At 48.6% G+C, this 13473-nt stretch overlaps 1 protein-coding gene across 1 annotated transcript; it reads left to right on the forward strand.

Moving 5' to 3' along the window:
• The first annotated feature begins 6942 nt into the window (after nucleotides 1-6942).
• On the forward strand, nucleotides 6943-9435 carry LOC133885401 (uncharacterized). Its single transcript, XM_062325112.1, has 4 exons — nucleotides 6943-7246; nucleotides 7343-7439; nucleotides 7863-8072; nucleotides 8487-9435. The coding sequence occupies exons 1-4, from the start codon at nucleotides 7148-7150 to the stop codon at nucleotides 9197-9199; spliced, it is 1119 nt and encodes a 372-aa protein (XP_062181096.1). The 5' UTR covers nucleotides 6943-7147; the 3' UTR covers nucleotides 9200-9435.
• The last annotated feature ends 4038 nt before the right edge of the window (nucleotides 9436-13473 follow it).

Below are 13473 nucleotides of genomic sequence, written 5' to 3' on the forward strand. Positions count from 1 at the left end.
CGGCGTCTCTGCGAAGGAGTTCAACGTCAAGTCCTTCTACCCCGAGAACTTTCTCATTGTCTGCCGTTCCCAGGCTGCGCGGGACTGCATCCACACCGCTAGCAGGCGGCCTTCACCGGTGGGGGTCATGTGGTTTTTTTCCCCATAGACAAGGTTGGCATCTGCTTTTGCCGAAAACCTTCCTTACAGGGTTGTCGTCGCTCTGCATGGCATACCACCACACACTTGGTTCGTCCCCACAACCCAACACCTTCTTAGTCGCCATTGTTGGGTCGAGCGGCTTGAGGACGTGACTGCCTTAGCAGACTAGACTGACCTTACAACCCTCCGTGTTGTTGCTTGGTGCGACTCGCCTGAGAGCATCCCCGACGAGGTTGTCATGGAGGTGATGGAGCCTACCTCCGTTGTTTCCTACGATGATCCCCCTCCTTTAGTAGCTTTTCGTAACCTGGAACCCTACATCATGGAGATGAAATCCCTGCGTTACAACATCACCATCCGACTAATCTATTTGGCCAAGTTTCGCCTCCCATCGTCCTCTACCAGTGAGGGGTCCATTCCGTCCGAGGATGGAGACGGTGATGGTCCTTCGGCCAGTGGCATGGGACGGTATGGCCTTCCTCCGGGGAGGCGGTTAGCATTCTTGCCACTGCCTTGTATGGCTGTCGGGCACACGACTGTGTCAAGCGATGTGCTTGGCCACGACGTCCGCTGGGTGGCCAATGTCCTCCTCCCTCCCTCGGACTCTGCGAGCATCAAATTTGGATCTTTCCGTGGCGCGTCGTCCAAGACGTGATTCCCTCACTTATCATCGTCTGCGGACGCAAGCTGCATGCTGCCTCCTTTCCGCGCGTCACCGGTAGGTTTCCTGAATCCCATGGTAACCTCCATCAACGCTTGTGACGTCCCACCACAACGGTGTCTGGACCCTATGTCCGTGGAAGCCTTTTATGGTGACAGGCCCGTGAATGCTGGTTGCGTGCAGTCCCCTCCCCTCTCGTGGCACACTGGGTCTCCAGACCCCGTGGTTGTCCGCTCTAGCGCCCGTGATAATTTATTGTCTAGGGCTCTTGACCCTATGTTTGTCGAGATCATTGCTATTTGACTCGGACCTGTTCTAAAAAAGAAGATTCGATTCGTCTGTCGTACTCTAAGAAATAGACGCCATTTCCTGCGGCAAGGTTGTCCAACCTCTTCTGCGACCCGTGAAACCTCGCCCCATTACGTTGGTTTATTCATGGCGTAGGCATCTGGGCTGCGCGGGCAGTGGATTTATTAGGACTGAGGCAGCTGCTCCATCGTTGGCAGCGTTCGAAAACGCCGTGGACCGCACTCCTCGGCGCATATCCATGCCGGGCCGTGACTCATTGAGCCCATGTTCTGGAAGCCTCGGTCTTTGAATGTACGTGATGTCGCCTAGAGGAGGTGAATAGGCGATTCTTCAAAACTAAACTAAAACTTCACAACGGATTAACAGAATTCAGACACTCCAATTCAATCCGGAGAATCTAGGGCCCGGAGACTCCGAGCTAACCCGGATAGTCCCACCTGTACAAGAAATTAAAAACTGAGCAAAACTAAGCGAGTCTAGTTAGATATAAAGGTTGCCGCATGTTCTAATTGATGTAAGAGCTTCTTTTAACCAACCACCTGCAATTACAATCTCACAAACAAGTAGATCGAGGCAAACCCCCCAAAACAACTAGAACAAGAAAAACTTGCAAGAATGTAAAGGAGACAAGAATTTATTTCTCAAAGTTTGGATTAAACGACACTATGTCTCCGTTGAGGTGTTTACAAAGAGCTGGGTCTCTTTCAACCCTTGTACTCACCAAACGATCACGAAGATCGAGCTTATGCTTACTCAAGAGTTCATCTTCCCTTATGGAAGCGAGAAGAACCTTCACAAACTTCTCGGGGCACTCCACAAGCTTGGGTGCTCTCCGGGCGACACCTAACCGTCTAGGAGCTTCAAGCTCTAAGAGTAAAGAACGCGAATCGACGGCTTGACGATGAACTCAAGTGCTCAGTGAATGGATTTAAGCTTACTAGCACTCAATCCCACTCTCCAAACTCAACTCTCAAAATCTAGCAAGATTTAAAGCATTAGAGGAGTTGGAGGGGCTATTGAATGGCTATGAATGAATTTATCTCGAGTTAGCTCGGCAGCTCAGCAGCTAATGAAGGAGGGGGTGAGAGTGGTATTTAAACCCAGCCCCCAAAACTAGCCATTACAGTACTTTTTGTATTGACCCAGAGTATCCGGGTTCATCTGAAGACTCCTGGTTAGGCACTCAAGCCCAAACCGAGAGCTCGACTCAGAGTCTAACTCAGAGACTCCAGGCTACTGTCCACAATCTGGAGTATCCGGGTTCACTCGAAGACCCCGGGTTGAGCACTCAAGCTGAAACTAAGAGCCTAGCTCGGAGTCTAACTCGGAGACTCCGTGCTACTATCTAGAATCCATAGTATCCGGGCTAACCCGGAAACTCCAGGTTTAGACAACTTTGCAACTATCCTGGTGTTCGTGGGTGATTGTCTCTCAACTTTTAGATCTAAAAGGGTACTTTGAGCACTGAGACATCTTCAAGACTATCAACACACATCCCTCTTGATAGTACAACATTCCTAAACTCAAATTCAAAAATAAAATGAATTCAAATCTATGAGTAACTACATGACGCTTCTCTTTTCTTTTTGAGGGACGCCAACACCTTTTAACTTTATTGATGGGACTAAAACCTATTCATAACCTCAATAAACTCATTAGTCTCTTAATTGTTTATCATCAATTATCCAAAACCCACATAGGGGGCCTAGATGCACTTTCAGTCTTACTAGCCCGTGCCAAGTGGGCCACGTGCGAAGATCATCCGCTCGCCCTGCTGGTCGCTGCTCTCTACCGAGGCTGGGCTGTCGTCGCCTTAGTTGTCGGATGGCTAACAGGAAACAAACGATGAGGCTGCAGGATGTAAATGCTGATCAACACAGCAATCCTCCTTCCACGGATGCTTTGCGCATACTACATCCGACTCGGTAATAGCTTCTTTTATCCAGGGGTTGACGTGGGAGATACCCACACCTTTGGCAATGCCTCCTTGTGCGACTACACAAATAGCATGCTCGACTCCATCTCCCAGAAGAAGCCGAAGACTTGCTGTGCAACCCAGCCTCTCGTCCGTGAGACCTTCCAAACGCGGTGAGCTGCTACTCATGCGCCAGGTTGGCCTTCTCAAGGAGAATGAGGCTATCTCGCCACAGGTTCACCCGGCTTACATCCAGCTGTCCGAACGTCCACTCTCCGAACAACACCTTCGAGCCATCATGGACTTGTTTCCCGGCCAGGGGCTGGCGGCAATCGCTGTCGTCCCCGATGCCGAGGGCCCGGATTGTTAGGGCGCTTGCCTACCGTTGTACTCACCTAACATGGAAGTTTGCAACGTCTTAAGATGGAATGTCCGTGGGCTAAATAGCAAAGCCTGGTGGGACTGCGTCCGATCGCTGATCATAGACCGCAGAGTTTCAGTTGTATGCCTCCTCGAAACCAAGCTTGATGTATTCAACCATTTCCTGATTAACAAAGTTTGTGGCCCTGGGTTCTCTGGGTACTCTTACTTGCCATCTTCCGAGACAAGGGGCGGCATTCTCGTCGCCTATCGACAGCCTATTACTCCAACCGTCGTCCAAATCCTCCAGTTCTTTGTCATAATGTTGGTCTTGTCTTTAGAGGGGTCCTTTCATTTGACCATTGTGTATGGCCCAACTGACAAGGGCTTAAAAGATGCATTCCACTCTTATGCCAATTACCGTGCACGCAAGAACAACATCATTTCCCTCTCCACGACTGATGGTTCCATCTCCTCCCAGCAGTCTATGGAGCAAACCTTGTTTGACCACTTCAACTCAATTTTCGATACTACACCGATCAGAGAATTCTCGATTGATCTCCATGCAGTTGGCATCTCACCGACGGACCTGCAAGCCCTAGACAGCCCTTTCAGTGAGGCTGAGATCCTCAATGCCATTTTGTGCTTGCCCCTGAACAAGTCACCCAGACTGGACAGGTTCTCCGTGGAGTTTCATCGGGTTGCTAGGCGACCGAAGGGGGCTCAAGCGCCTTAACATCGCTCTCATCACCTTGCTGCCGAAGAAGTTGGAGGCATCGTTGCCTTCCGATTTTAGGCCAATAAGCCTTATTCACAACGTCGATAAGCTTATCACCAAGGCGATGGTTCTACAGCTCGCTCCGCGGTTGTCCTCTATGATTTCGAGCAACCAAAGTGCTTTTATTGCCAGACGATCGATCCATGACAACTTTAAATTGGTGCATTCTACTACCAGGCTGCTTAAGAAGTCCAAGCGCTCCAAAATCTTGCTCAAACTGGATATTTTCAAAGCGTTTGACTCCGTGAACTAGGCTTTCCTTCTGGAAGTTCTTCGGGCTTGGGGGTTTGGCAATTGCTGGTGCGGTTGGATTGAGAGAATCCTGTTATCTTCTTCAACTAGGATTCTCCTCAATGGCGCTCCCGGGCCGACTATTAAACATGCTAGGGGTTTGAGGCAGGGCGATTCACTATCCCCCTTCCTCTTTGTGTTGGTGATGGACATCTTCGCCCGTATCCTCTCTAAGGCTGGTGATGTTGGCGTCCTTAATATCGTGGGCCACGATTTGATTTTGCACCATTGTTCCCTCTATGCGGATGGCGCAGTCCTTTTCCTGTCGCCAACACCACGGGACATCCAAGCACACTTGGCCATTATCCACTTCTTCGGGGCAGCTTCTGGCCTCAAAACAAACATTCTCAAATGCGAGGTGGTTCCGATATGCTACACCGAAGATGATTTGGCGGCTATCCAGGAGAATCTTCCTTGTGGATTGACTGCATTTCCAATTCAATATCTAAAGGGTTCCTCTATCTACTGGCCGACTACGCAAATCTCACCTCCGATCGACCGTGGACAAGGTCACTTCCAAACTTCCTCTTTGGCAGGCAAAGCTAATCTCAAAATCCGGTAGAGCCACTCTCGTCAAGATGGTTCTATCTTCAACTCCTATTCACACTCTCATCGCCATTAAGGTGTCGCCTTGGGTGATCAAAGAGATTGACAGAATTAGGAAAGCTTTCCTTTGGGCTGGTGACAAAGCAATGTCTGGAGGCCACAGTTCTTTGGCTTGGTCTGCTATGTGCCGACCGACTGAATTTGGCGGCTTGAGAATTCAAGATCTCCATCGGACAGGCGTGGCTCTACGTCTATGATGACTCTGGTGGCAGCGTGCTTAGCCGTCCAAACCCTGGGCCGCTATGCCGATGACTCATGAGAAAGATGTTGTCCAGCTATTCGATGCTTCCACCTTCTTCGAGGTCGGCAATGGCAAGTCCACCAGGTTCTGGACAGATGCTTGGTTAGGGGGCCGTTCGATCAGATACATAGCCTCCCATCTCTTCGGTTGCGTTGTTCCAAAGGTCGCTAGGAGCAGAACTGTGCGCGAGGCTCTATACAACCGAAGATGGATCCACGGCATTGTCAGACCCTTGTCCATTTTGGCTTTAGGCCAATACCTGCAGGTATGGAACCAACTTGAGTCTGTCCACATGGGCGCCGAGGAAGATCGGGTCTTCTAGAAATGGACCCTCTCCGGTGAATACTCAGCATGCTCTGCATATATTCTAATGTTTCAAGGCTGCTTTTGTTTCGGGGGAGCCAAGATGGTGTGGAAGACATGGGCTCCAGCTAAAGTGAAGTTCTTTGTTTGGCTCGCGCTTCATGGCAGGCTATGGACTACAGCTAGGCGGTGGTGGCATGGTCTACAAAATGATGATTCGTGCACGCACTGCTCGCAGCTATCGAAGACCATTGACCATCTCCTTTTGCACTGTAGTTTTGTGCGCCTAGTATGGTGGCGTGTGCTGGGCGTTAGACCCCTCAGCCAGACACCTCAATCCTCGACTGGTGGAAAGAACTCCGGGAGAGTGTGGATAATACTTGTAGGAGAGGTCTTGACTCCCTCACACTCTTAGTTTGCTGGAGACTCTGGCTATCGCAGAACAACATTATCTTCAACAACTATTGAACTTCCCTAGACTCATTGGTGGCGCTAATCCAAGAGGACGTCACCCGATGGTGCGACGTAGGCGCTTCGAACCTCAGCATACTAAGAAATTGGCTGCACACTTTAGGCTCCGCTAATTAGGGAGCACCTGTCACGGTTAGGTCTATTAAGTGTACCTATAATCTCCTATTTGTATGTTCTGGATCAGGTCTGGCTAAGGTCGTTGTAAACTAAACCCTCTTATCTTAATACAAAGATGTACAACTCTCGTGCATATTTGAGAAAAAAAAATAGCCATTTTTCTACTTCACCTGGCAGGAATTTGGTTTGTCAGGGTAGCTCATTGCTTCATTGTTGTCAGCATGAGGTTGATGAATGAATAATCGAAGGTAACAGAAGCATCAAAGCCTGATGTAACGAGTCAATAAACCAATATTACCACATGACTGGGTTTTTCTGGAACAAAATTGCACTATGTTTTTCTTACCGTTTAGGTACGTAGGTACGTATTGTAGTGTCTCTCATGAGGTTTAGCAATGCAGGTGTTTCTTTAAGCAATTTGATGCTGAAGCAATTTGACCATCAGCCAATTTGGCGGTGCCAGTGAAAATAATGCCAACATCTCGTTCACTTTTGTGCGATGGTGAAAGTAAATTGTCCGCCAAATTTTCGTAGCGCATGAACAGGAGTTTGGAACTTTTTTAAAAAAGATGTCAAAAAACCAAACGACCGTATTTTACCAAATTCTTTTAACTCGTATTTAACCATAATTTTGGTTTTTTAAATCATCGTAATTTTGGTCATGTTAAACTTTGGCTAGTACCAATTTTGCGTAGAGTTTAGTGCAGGCATAAAGCCAAACAGGACTGTTTGCATTCAACTATGTAGGGAACAGAGAAAACGCTTACCAGCACGAATCTTGAAGCGTATCGTACGGCGTCCGCAAGTTTCGACGTCCAACCGCTCAAGCCCTAACCAAATAAGCCCTTGGACCGCCGGCGCGGCGCCGCCTCTTGCTCCCGTCGGCTTCTCCCCGTCGCTCGCGCCTCGCGCCGTTCTCTTCTTGCCAGCCTGGCCGCCCGACGCGCCACCGCCATGCCGAAGAAAGGAGGGGCGGCGAAGAAAGCGGCGGGCGGCGGCGAGCTGTCCCGCTTCCTGCAGTCGCATCTCCAGACCATCAACGACACCTTCCAGGTACGAACCCAATCAGCCCCGTTCTTTGCACGGCTCCGATCCCACGCATAGGCCTCGCTGCACCGGCTACATGCTTGTTTGCCCTTGGTTTCTCAGATGATGGCGGAGGCGGCTCCGGGGGGCGGCTTGGAGCGGACGGAGTGGTCTGAGGTCGTTAAGCTCGGCGACCAGATCTCCAGGCAGGCCACCGTCGGTAAGTGTAACATTGAGCGATTTCTTGGACTTAGTTTCTCGAGCTTAGGCGTTCCAAGCATGCGTAGCTAAATCGATGGAGACTTTTCCCCTGGGTGAACATAGGAGTGTTTGAGTTGTTTGATTCTGCTGAAAGAATTAGCTGGTAATATTGCAGGTTAGGAAAATTGGGGGTTTATCTGAATTATTAGTTTTAAAGAAGTTTGTTCAAGTCTCGGAGTTCACTTAAAACTAACGGCACTGCGAATGGTTTTGCTGATCTATGTAGCAGAATAGCTATGTTATCTTCATTGGGTCTTTGCAATTTGTTTCATGCTAGTGCTTATGGTAATATATCCAGTTTGTGCAGCTGTGACAGAGTCATATTGTTTCATCAGTGATGTAACTTTGCTTTGATGATGGTTATGCCTGTCGTTTGCTACAGCTGGAATGCTCTGGAGCGGAGACTTGCCTGATGTAGAGACACTAAAGGAGAACATTGTCGCATATTTCAACATCCTACAGGGTTTTCTTTTGGTTTGCCACGGAAGCACGATTGGTTCTGGGCCTACTCTTCACAAGTCTATCTGTAGTTCTGCAAAGAACGTGGTAGACTCCAGCTTCTCATTGTTCAAGCAAGCTGTTTCTGCTTATGGTATGTAACAATCCTTCCAAAGCTTATCACAAGGTGCTGTCATTTGTCTAGAGCAATGCATCCTCATACTCCCTTCTGGCTTACTGATTATTAGATGGAAAAGTAGTAAGTCGGAATTTTAGATGAAGCAATGTGTACAACTTACATGGCTAGATTTGCTGATTCAATTTCCATACACTTGAACTGGAAAGGGGAAGTGTATGTGTTTTGAGCTTTGGTTATCATTGGTGTTATGATTCTAGTGCATGAGTGAACAAGCTGTAAAAGACATGTGAAGTAGCAGGGCAGCATGTCAGAGAATGTAGGTAGGACTTTCACAAACCTTTGAGCCTTGCAGTTTAATTTTGTTTTAGTTTGATCCCACAAAAGATATGGAGTTGGGACTAATACTTCCTTTTTTTATTTGACGTGCAGAATCTCGCAGCCCTGACCGAAAGACAACTATACCTCAGGTAACAGGAACTGTATGGGAAGCATGTGTTGCACTCAAGAAGGTGCCTACATCGAACTGCATCGCCATAGGACGAGCCATGACCCAGATAGGCGTGTATCTAAAGGATGTCCTCCGGGAGATGAAGGAACTCCCCATTGGTGATGCTGGTGATAGTACAGCTGAAAAGTCTTCCAACGGTGTTGTTGATACCATGAGTTGTTCTGATAGAGATGAGACATCATCTGATCTTGATCTGGATGATGATTTCACTGAAGAGGAGGTTGCTGTTGCCAAGTTGGTTGTCACTGTGGCATCTGATTCACTGGTTGTTGTGAAGGAGTCAATTCGTTTTATTACTGGTTTGCTTAAGAGCTCAGGTAACTGGAGCGGGGCTAATGAGGACAAGGTTGAGCCAATGGAAAAACTGCTGAGTTATTGCAGGGAGATTGCCGACCAGGTTAACGATCTTGGGGCTTCCGTATATCCACCACAAGACACATCTCAAATGAAGCTCACTGTAAAACGACTGTATGAAGGCATCAATGGGATGCGCAAGGAAATAGGGCACCTTGGTGGCTCATCTGCGAGCGCATTTGCAGCCCTTGAAGGATTTGAGAAGTGCCTTGGATCTCTGGAGGCTGAGTTAGCTGATGATGTGGGGAACGAGATGGAAAATCTTTCGATTAGGCATTAGCTCGTCCTGATTGTCAGAAAATGTTTGGATTTGTCATAGCAATATTATAGCCTGTCTTTTGATCTTGGCAGTGGATGAAGCTTGTGTTGTTGAAGTAAACGAGGCACGCATTTTTTTTTTTTAATCTTATACTTCCAATTGTAAAGTATGAAGGAGGTCCGGTTTGCTGCAACCTCTCTAGTCGGCGAAGCCACTGTTACGGTTTACCAAATATGCTATTAGATTATTTTGCATTAGCTCGTTTCTTCTGTTCCGAACTTGTTAATTGATGGATGTCGCGTTTCGCATAGCGTCGTTCTTGTATGTGTAATCTAACCACCGCTCTGCAAAATCGATTGACACGTTTCAACCGAAAAGTTGTGGTGTAATTTGCAGATGCTGTGTAGTGAGTAAACGTGCCATAATAAACTTAACAGCCCTGAGACTTTTCGGAATTATACAAACATGAACAACTACGCCGATATTCTTTATCTTTAGTATTACACAGACATGAACAGTTCGCTCTGTGCTCACCACAGAGCTACGTGGTCTCAGTGTGCGCCACAGCCCTTCCTCTTGTAGCGCATCCCTAATCCCATCACTCACAGCTCCACGATGTGGTACTAACAGTCATCAGCTGCTAGCCTTGCTTTCCCTTGCCCTCTTTCTCAGCGCAGCGGGCTCTGGTTCACCCGCCCTTGGGCCATCCAGGAATGCGTCTGTCAGAGCCCGGCCCATCAAGGGTTTCAGAATGGAGGAACTTCTTCGTATGGTTGGGCTGGCGCTGGCACTGCGATTCAGGACCTAGCGCGGCCGGGCCGGCTGTTCCTCCTGGTTGCACCGTGCGCCATTCGCGTGCCGCCGACCAGTGGCGGATTAAACAAAAATGACCCGGTATTTCATATATATCATTATATCACAACAAAATATCTAATAATTTAATTATCAAGTAATATTGTATTTAATCGGTGTCATACGACTGTTACATATAATAGATCACTGAAAAAAAAATTAACTGGTGTCATATTAAAAAACATATGTACATAAACGTAAAGCTTATCTCAAGTTGTCCATCTATACGGATTCTCTTCATGTCATCTCCAACAAATACTTTAAAAATTTATTCCCTATAACATTATTACAACATCCATTAACATTATTACACTACCATATTTACTACATTTCATTACTCTACTACTTCCTTCAAATACGCGTGCCATTCTCCGTGAACAGTAATAGTGGATCTCAACAATCCGCAAAAATGCCACTCTCAATCCGTAAATTTACGATACCGCTTACTGTAGCAGTGAAAACGATTCCGCTCGAGATGGCCTCACCTGTGTTTTGCGTGCCGTTGCGACCTGTGCACGCTCGGCGCAGGCAAAGAGACGTGGGGGAGGGGACGGACCACTCACATCACCAACAGTGCAAAACGGCGGGGTTACGGCTAGTGGCGCGGCACGGGCACCCCACCGCCCACCAAACAAAGCAGGCTCCCGCCAACGCCAGGAAGCCCACCACCACACGCCACGCGTGCGCCCTCGCGCGCGGGGCGTGGGCGGGGCCCGCTCGCGCGCGACGCCGCACGCGCCGCTCGCCGTGTCGCGCTCCGAGCCGGCAGCGCCGGGCCGCGGTTGAGTGCCCAATGATTGAGCTTTTTATACTCCGCTCCCCCCATGCGTTCCATTCCCTCGCCTCGCATAGTCGCATGCCGGACCGAGCGAGCACCGCCTTTTCTCGTCGATTCCATTCCAACTCAGCTAGCTTTTTCCGGCAGCGGCACGTTGCTACGCCGGCCCTGGAGATTTAACTTTCCTTCATTTCCTTTGCTTCCAAGAGAATGGAGCAAAAGTTGCGCGCTCCTGACGTATGTCGAGCGTGCGCGACAGGAGCATGCATGCTACTATACGCAGGCTGCCATGCCCTGCCCATTCGTCGCAGCGATCGACGTTCGTCGGCGCGAGGCGATGGGGTTTTGAATGTTTTGCTTCACGTTCTGCTGATTTTTAGTAGACGATCGAGATGAGCAGCTGACAGCAGCGATTCATGCAGCCGTGATCAAAAGGCGATGGCTGAGGCATTGGGCGGGCGTGGTAGACAGGTATGATGAACCCCTTTCGATAAACAGACTTGCCCGATCATGAGTTCAGCAAAGACGCAATAATCTACGCTGCTGTCATCTCACCGCGTTTTTTTCGATCTTATCTGCTCCGTTGTCTTTCACGTTCAAGAATGCCAAGTGACAAAGCCATTAACTCGTTTATAAACTTGAATCATGTAGGGTCTTTTTTCCCCACAAATCAGCAATGTCATATTATACTTCAAAATCACCCTAACTGCAAAAATGATCGTGAAGAATGCATAAAAATATGTTTACCGGTAATGGTAGCAATTATCCTTTTGAGCCTATGCTTGGATTCTCAGAAAACGAAACAAAAGAAGAACACCAGACATAAGCGAACAGACGGAGGGAGATGCTTTGCTAGGCCATACAGCACCAATTCGCGTGCGCATCATCCGCACTAAACGAAGAAAAAGAATGTTGGACATTCTGATGGACCCAAGCTGAAAACCCATGCTTCTTTTTCCGCTCCGATCCTGTTATGCATGCATCCTAAAGTTGATCACCAACCCAGATTGACAGGAGAACAGAACACGTTCGTCACAGGGCAGTGCCGGGCAGCAGTGGCTGCCACTAGCACCAGCCATCCCAGCCCAGCCTTCGGCCTGAAAAGGGAATGCAAGAGAATCTATCAATTTTGAACACCAGCTGAAGCTTTTCGTCCACTGATAGCGACTTCTCCTTCAGTCATCCGTGTGTAATGGTCGATATATGAATTCAGAATTTCATATCTTCCAAAAGGACAATGAGATGTATAGTATCTTCTTTGTCCATAGGCTTGATGAAGCAGCATTCACATTACTGTTCTTTAAGAGATCTGTAACTATGTCTTGTCCTTTTCATTTTATTTCTTCATATCTAAAGTGAAGAGACATTTGTGTCCGCCAAATTGCCCATTCTGAACACCTTGATAGCTCAGGGCCTTTGCGGGGAAAATTTCGGTGCAAATCGAGCTCACCGTGCAAACGTGCAAACTCACACTGTAGACCATTTGATCCGTATCCAACGACTCCTCGCAACTCCACCATCCCGCCGTGCCTTTTTTTAAATAGAAAACCCCATGCTCAAATTGGAATTATCGCGCCTAGGTCCTCCTTCTTCCCTGCTACAGCTGCAGCCAAAATCGGCCTACCAATTTCGAGTGCCAAAGTCTAAGATATGCCCAAATTCCCCATTTCGTGTCCACGTGATAGGGTTCATGTTACCGCCGCGAACGAGGACCTGCTTGCCATCTACCTCCTCCGCAAGGCCACGACGAGCCGCTCCCGTGCGTCACGGGCACATTCTTCCATGACGTCAACATACCTTAGTTCGGAGTTTCTTCACCTGCGCGGAGAGGTGGCCTCCCATGAGCGTGGCTAGGTCGATGGCATAGATGTCGGCGTCGTGGGAGAACTTGCCAGCAGTGCATGGGAGCGGCTCGCTCGCGGCCTTGCGGCGAAGGTAGATGGCGAGCGGGTCCTCGTCTGTGGCGGCAACGCGAACCCTAGCACGTGGATACAGAATGGGGAATTTGGGCGGACCTTAGACTTGGCGCTCGAAATGGTTAGGCCGATTTTGGTTGCAGCTGCAACGGGGAAGGAGGACCTAGGCGTGATAATTTCAATAAAAAAGCCACAACGGTGAGCTCGGTTTGGCGCGAATTTGCTATCAAAAAGCCACAATGGGGTTTTCTATAAAAAAGCCACAACGGGACGGTGGAGTTGCGGGGACCGTTGGATGCGGATCGAATGGTCTGTGGCTTCGTGAAGCAAGCAGCTGTGGATTGTCCCTTGTCCACCGCAGTCCGCAGGCGCAGCCCATTGTTTTCTCGCCTCTCGAGACCTGCTAAGAAGCACTACACACCAATACTCCATCCATTTGAGGCGTTCCTGCTCAATGCCATTACATGGAAGTCATCAAAACTGCCTGTAAACAAACTTCGTCCCTTCTCTTCTCTATCATGGGGAGAATCCTATTCTATCTACACCACCAGTCCGCTTTTGGGGAAAATCATTAACAAAACAAAGGAAGGTTATAAAGTTACAAACGATGGGGACCGTTCTCTCTGACAGTGTAACACGCATGTTACCTCTACTTTGCATGCTGCTAGCAGAGAAGAGGGGGAGAGAGAGGAAAGAGAAAGGGAGTGAAGCTTCCATGCTTGACTAAGAGTGAGCTGCTAAGTGACATG

This window comes from Phragmites australis, chromosome 11 (genome assembly GCF_958298935.1).
Source record: "Phragmites australis chromosome 11, lpPhrAust1.1, whole genome shotgun sequence".
NCBI classification, from domain to species: Eukaryota; Viridiplantae; Streptophyta; class Magnoliopsida; order Poales; family Poaceae; genus Phragmites; species Phragmites australis.

Coding starts and splice junctions, on each gene's coding strand:
- LOC133885401 (XM_062325112.1), top strand. CDS start 7,148: ATGCCGAAGAAAGGAGGGGCGGCGAAGAAAGCGGCGGGCGGCGGCGAG. Junction 7,247..7,342: donor CCATCAACGACACCTTCCAG/GTACGAACCCAA, acceptor TTGGTTTCTCAG/ATGATGGCGGAGGCGGCTCC. Junction 8,073..8,486: donor GCAAGCTGTTTCTGCTTATG/GTATGTAACAAT, acceptor TTTGACGTGCAG/AATCTCGCAGCCCTGACCGA.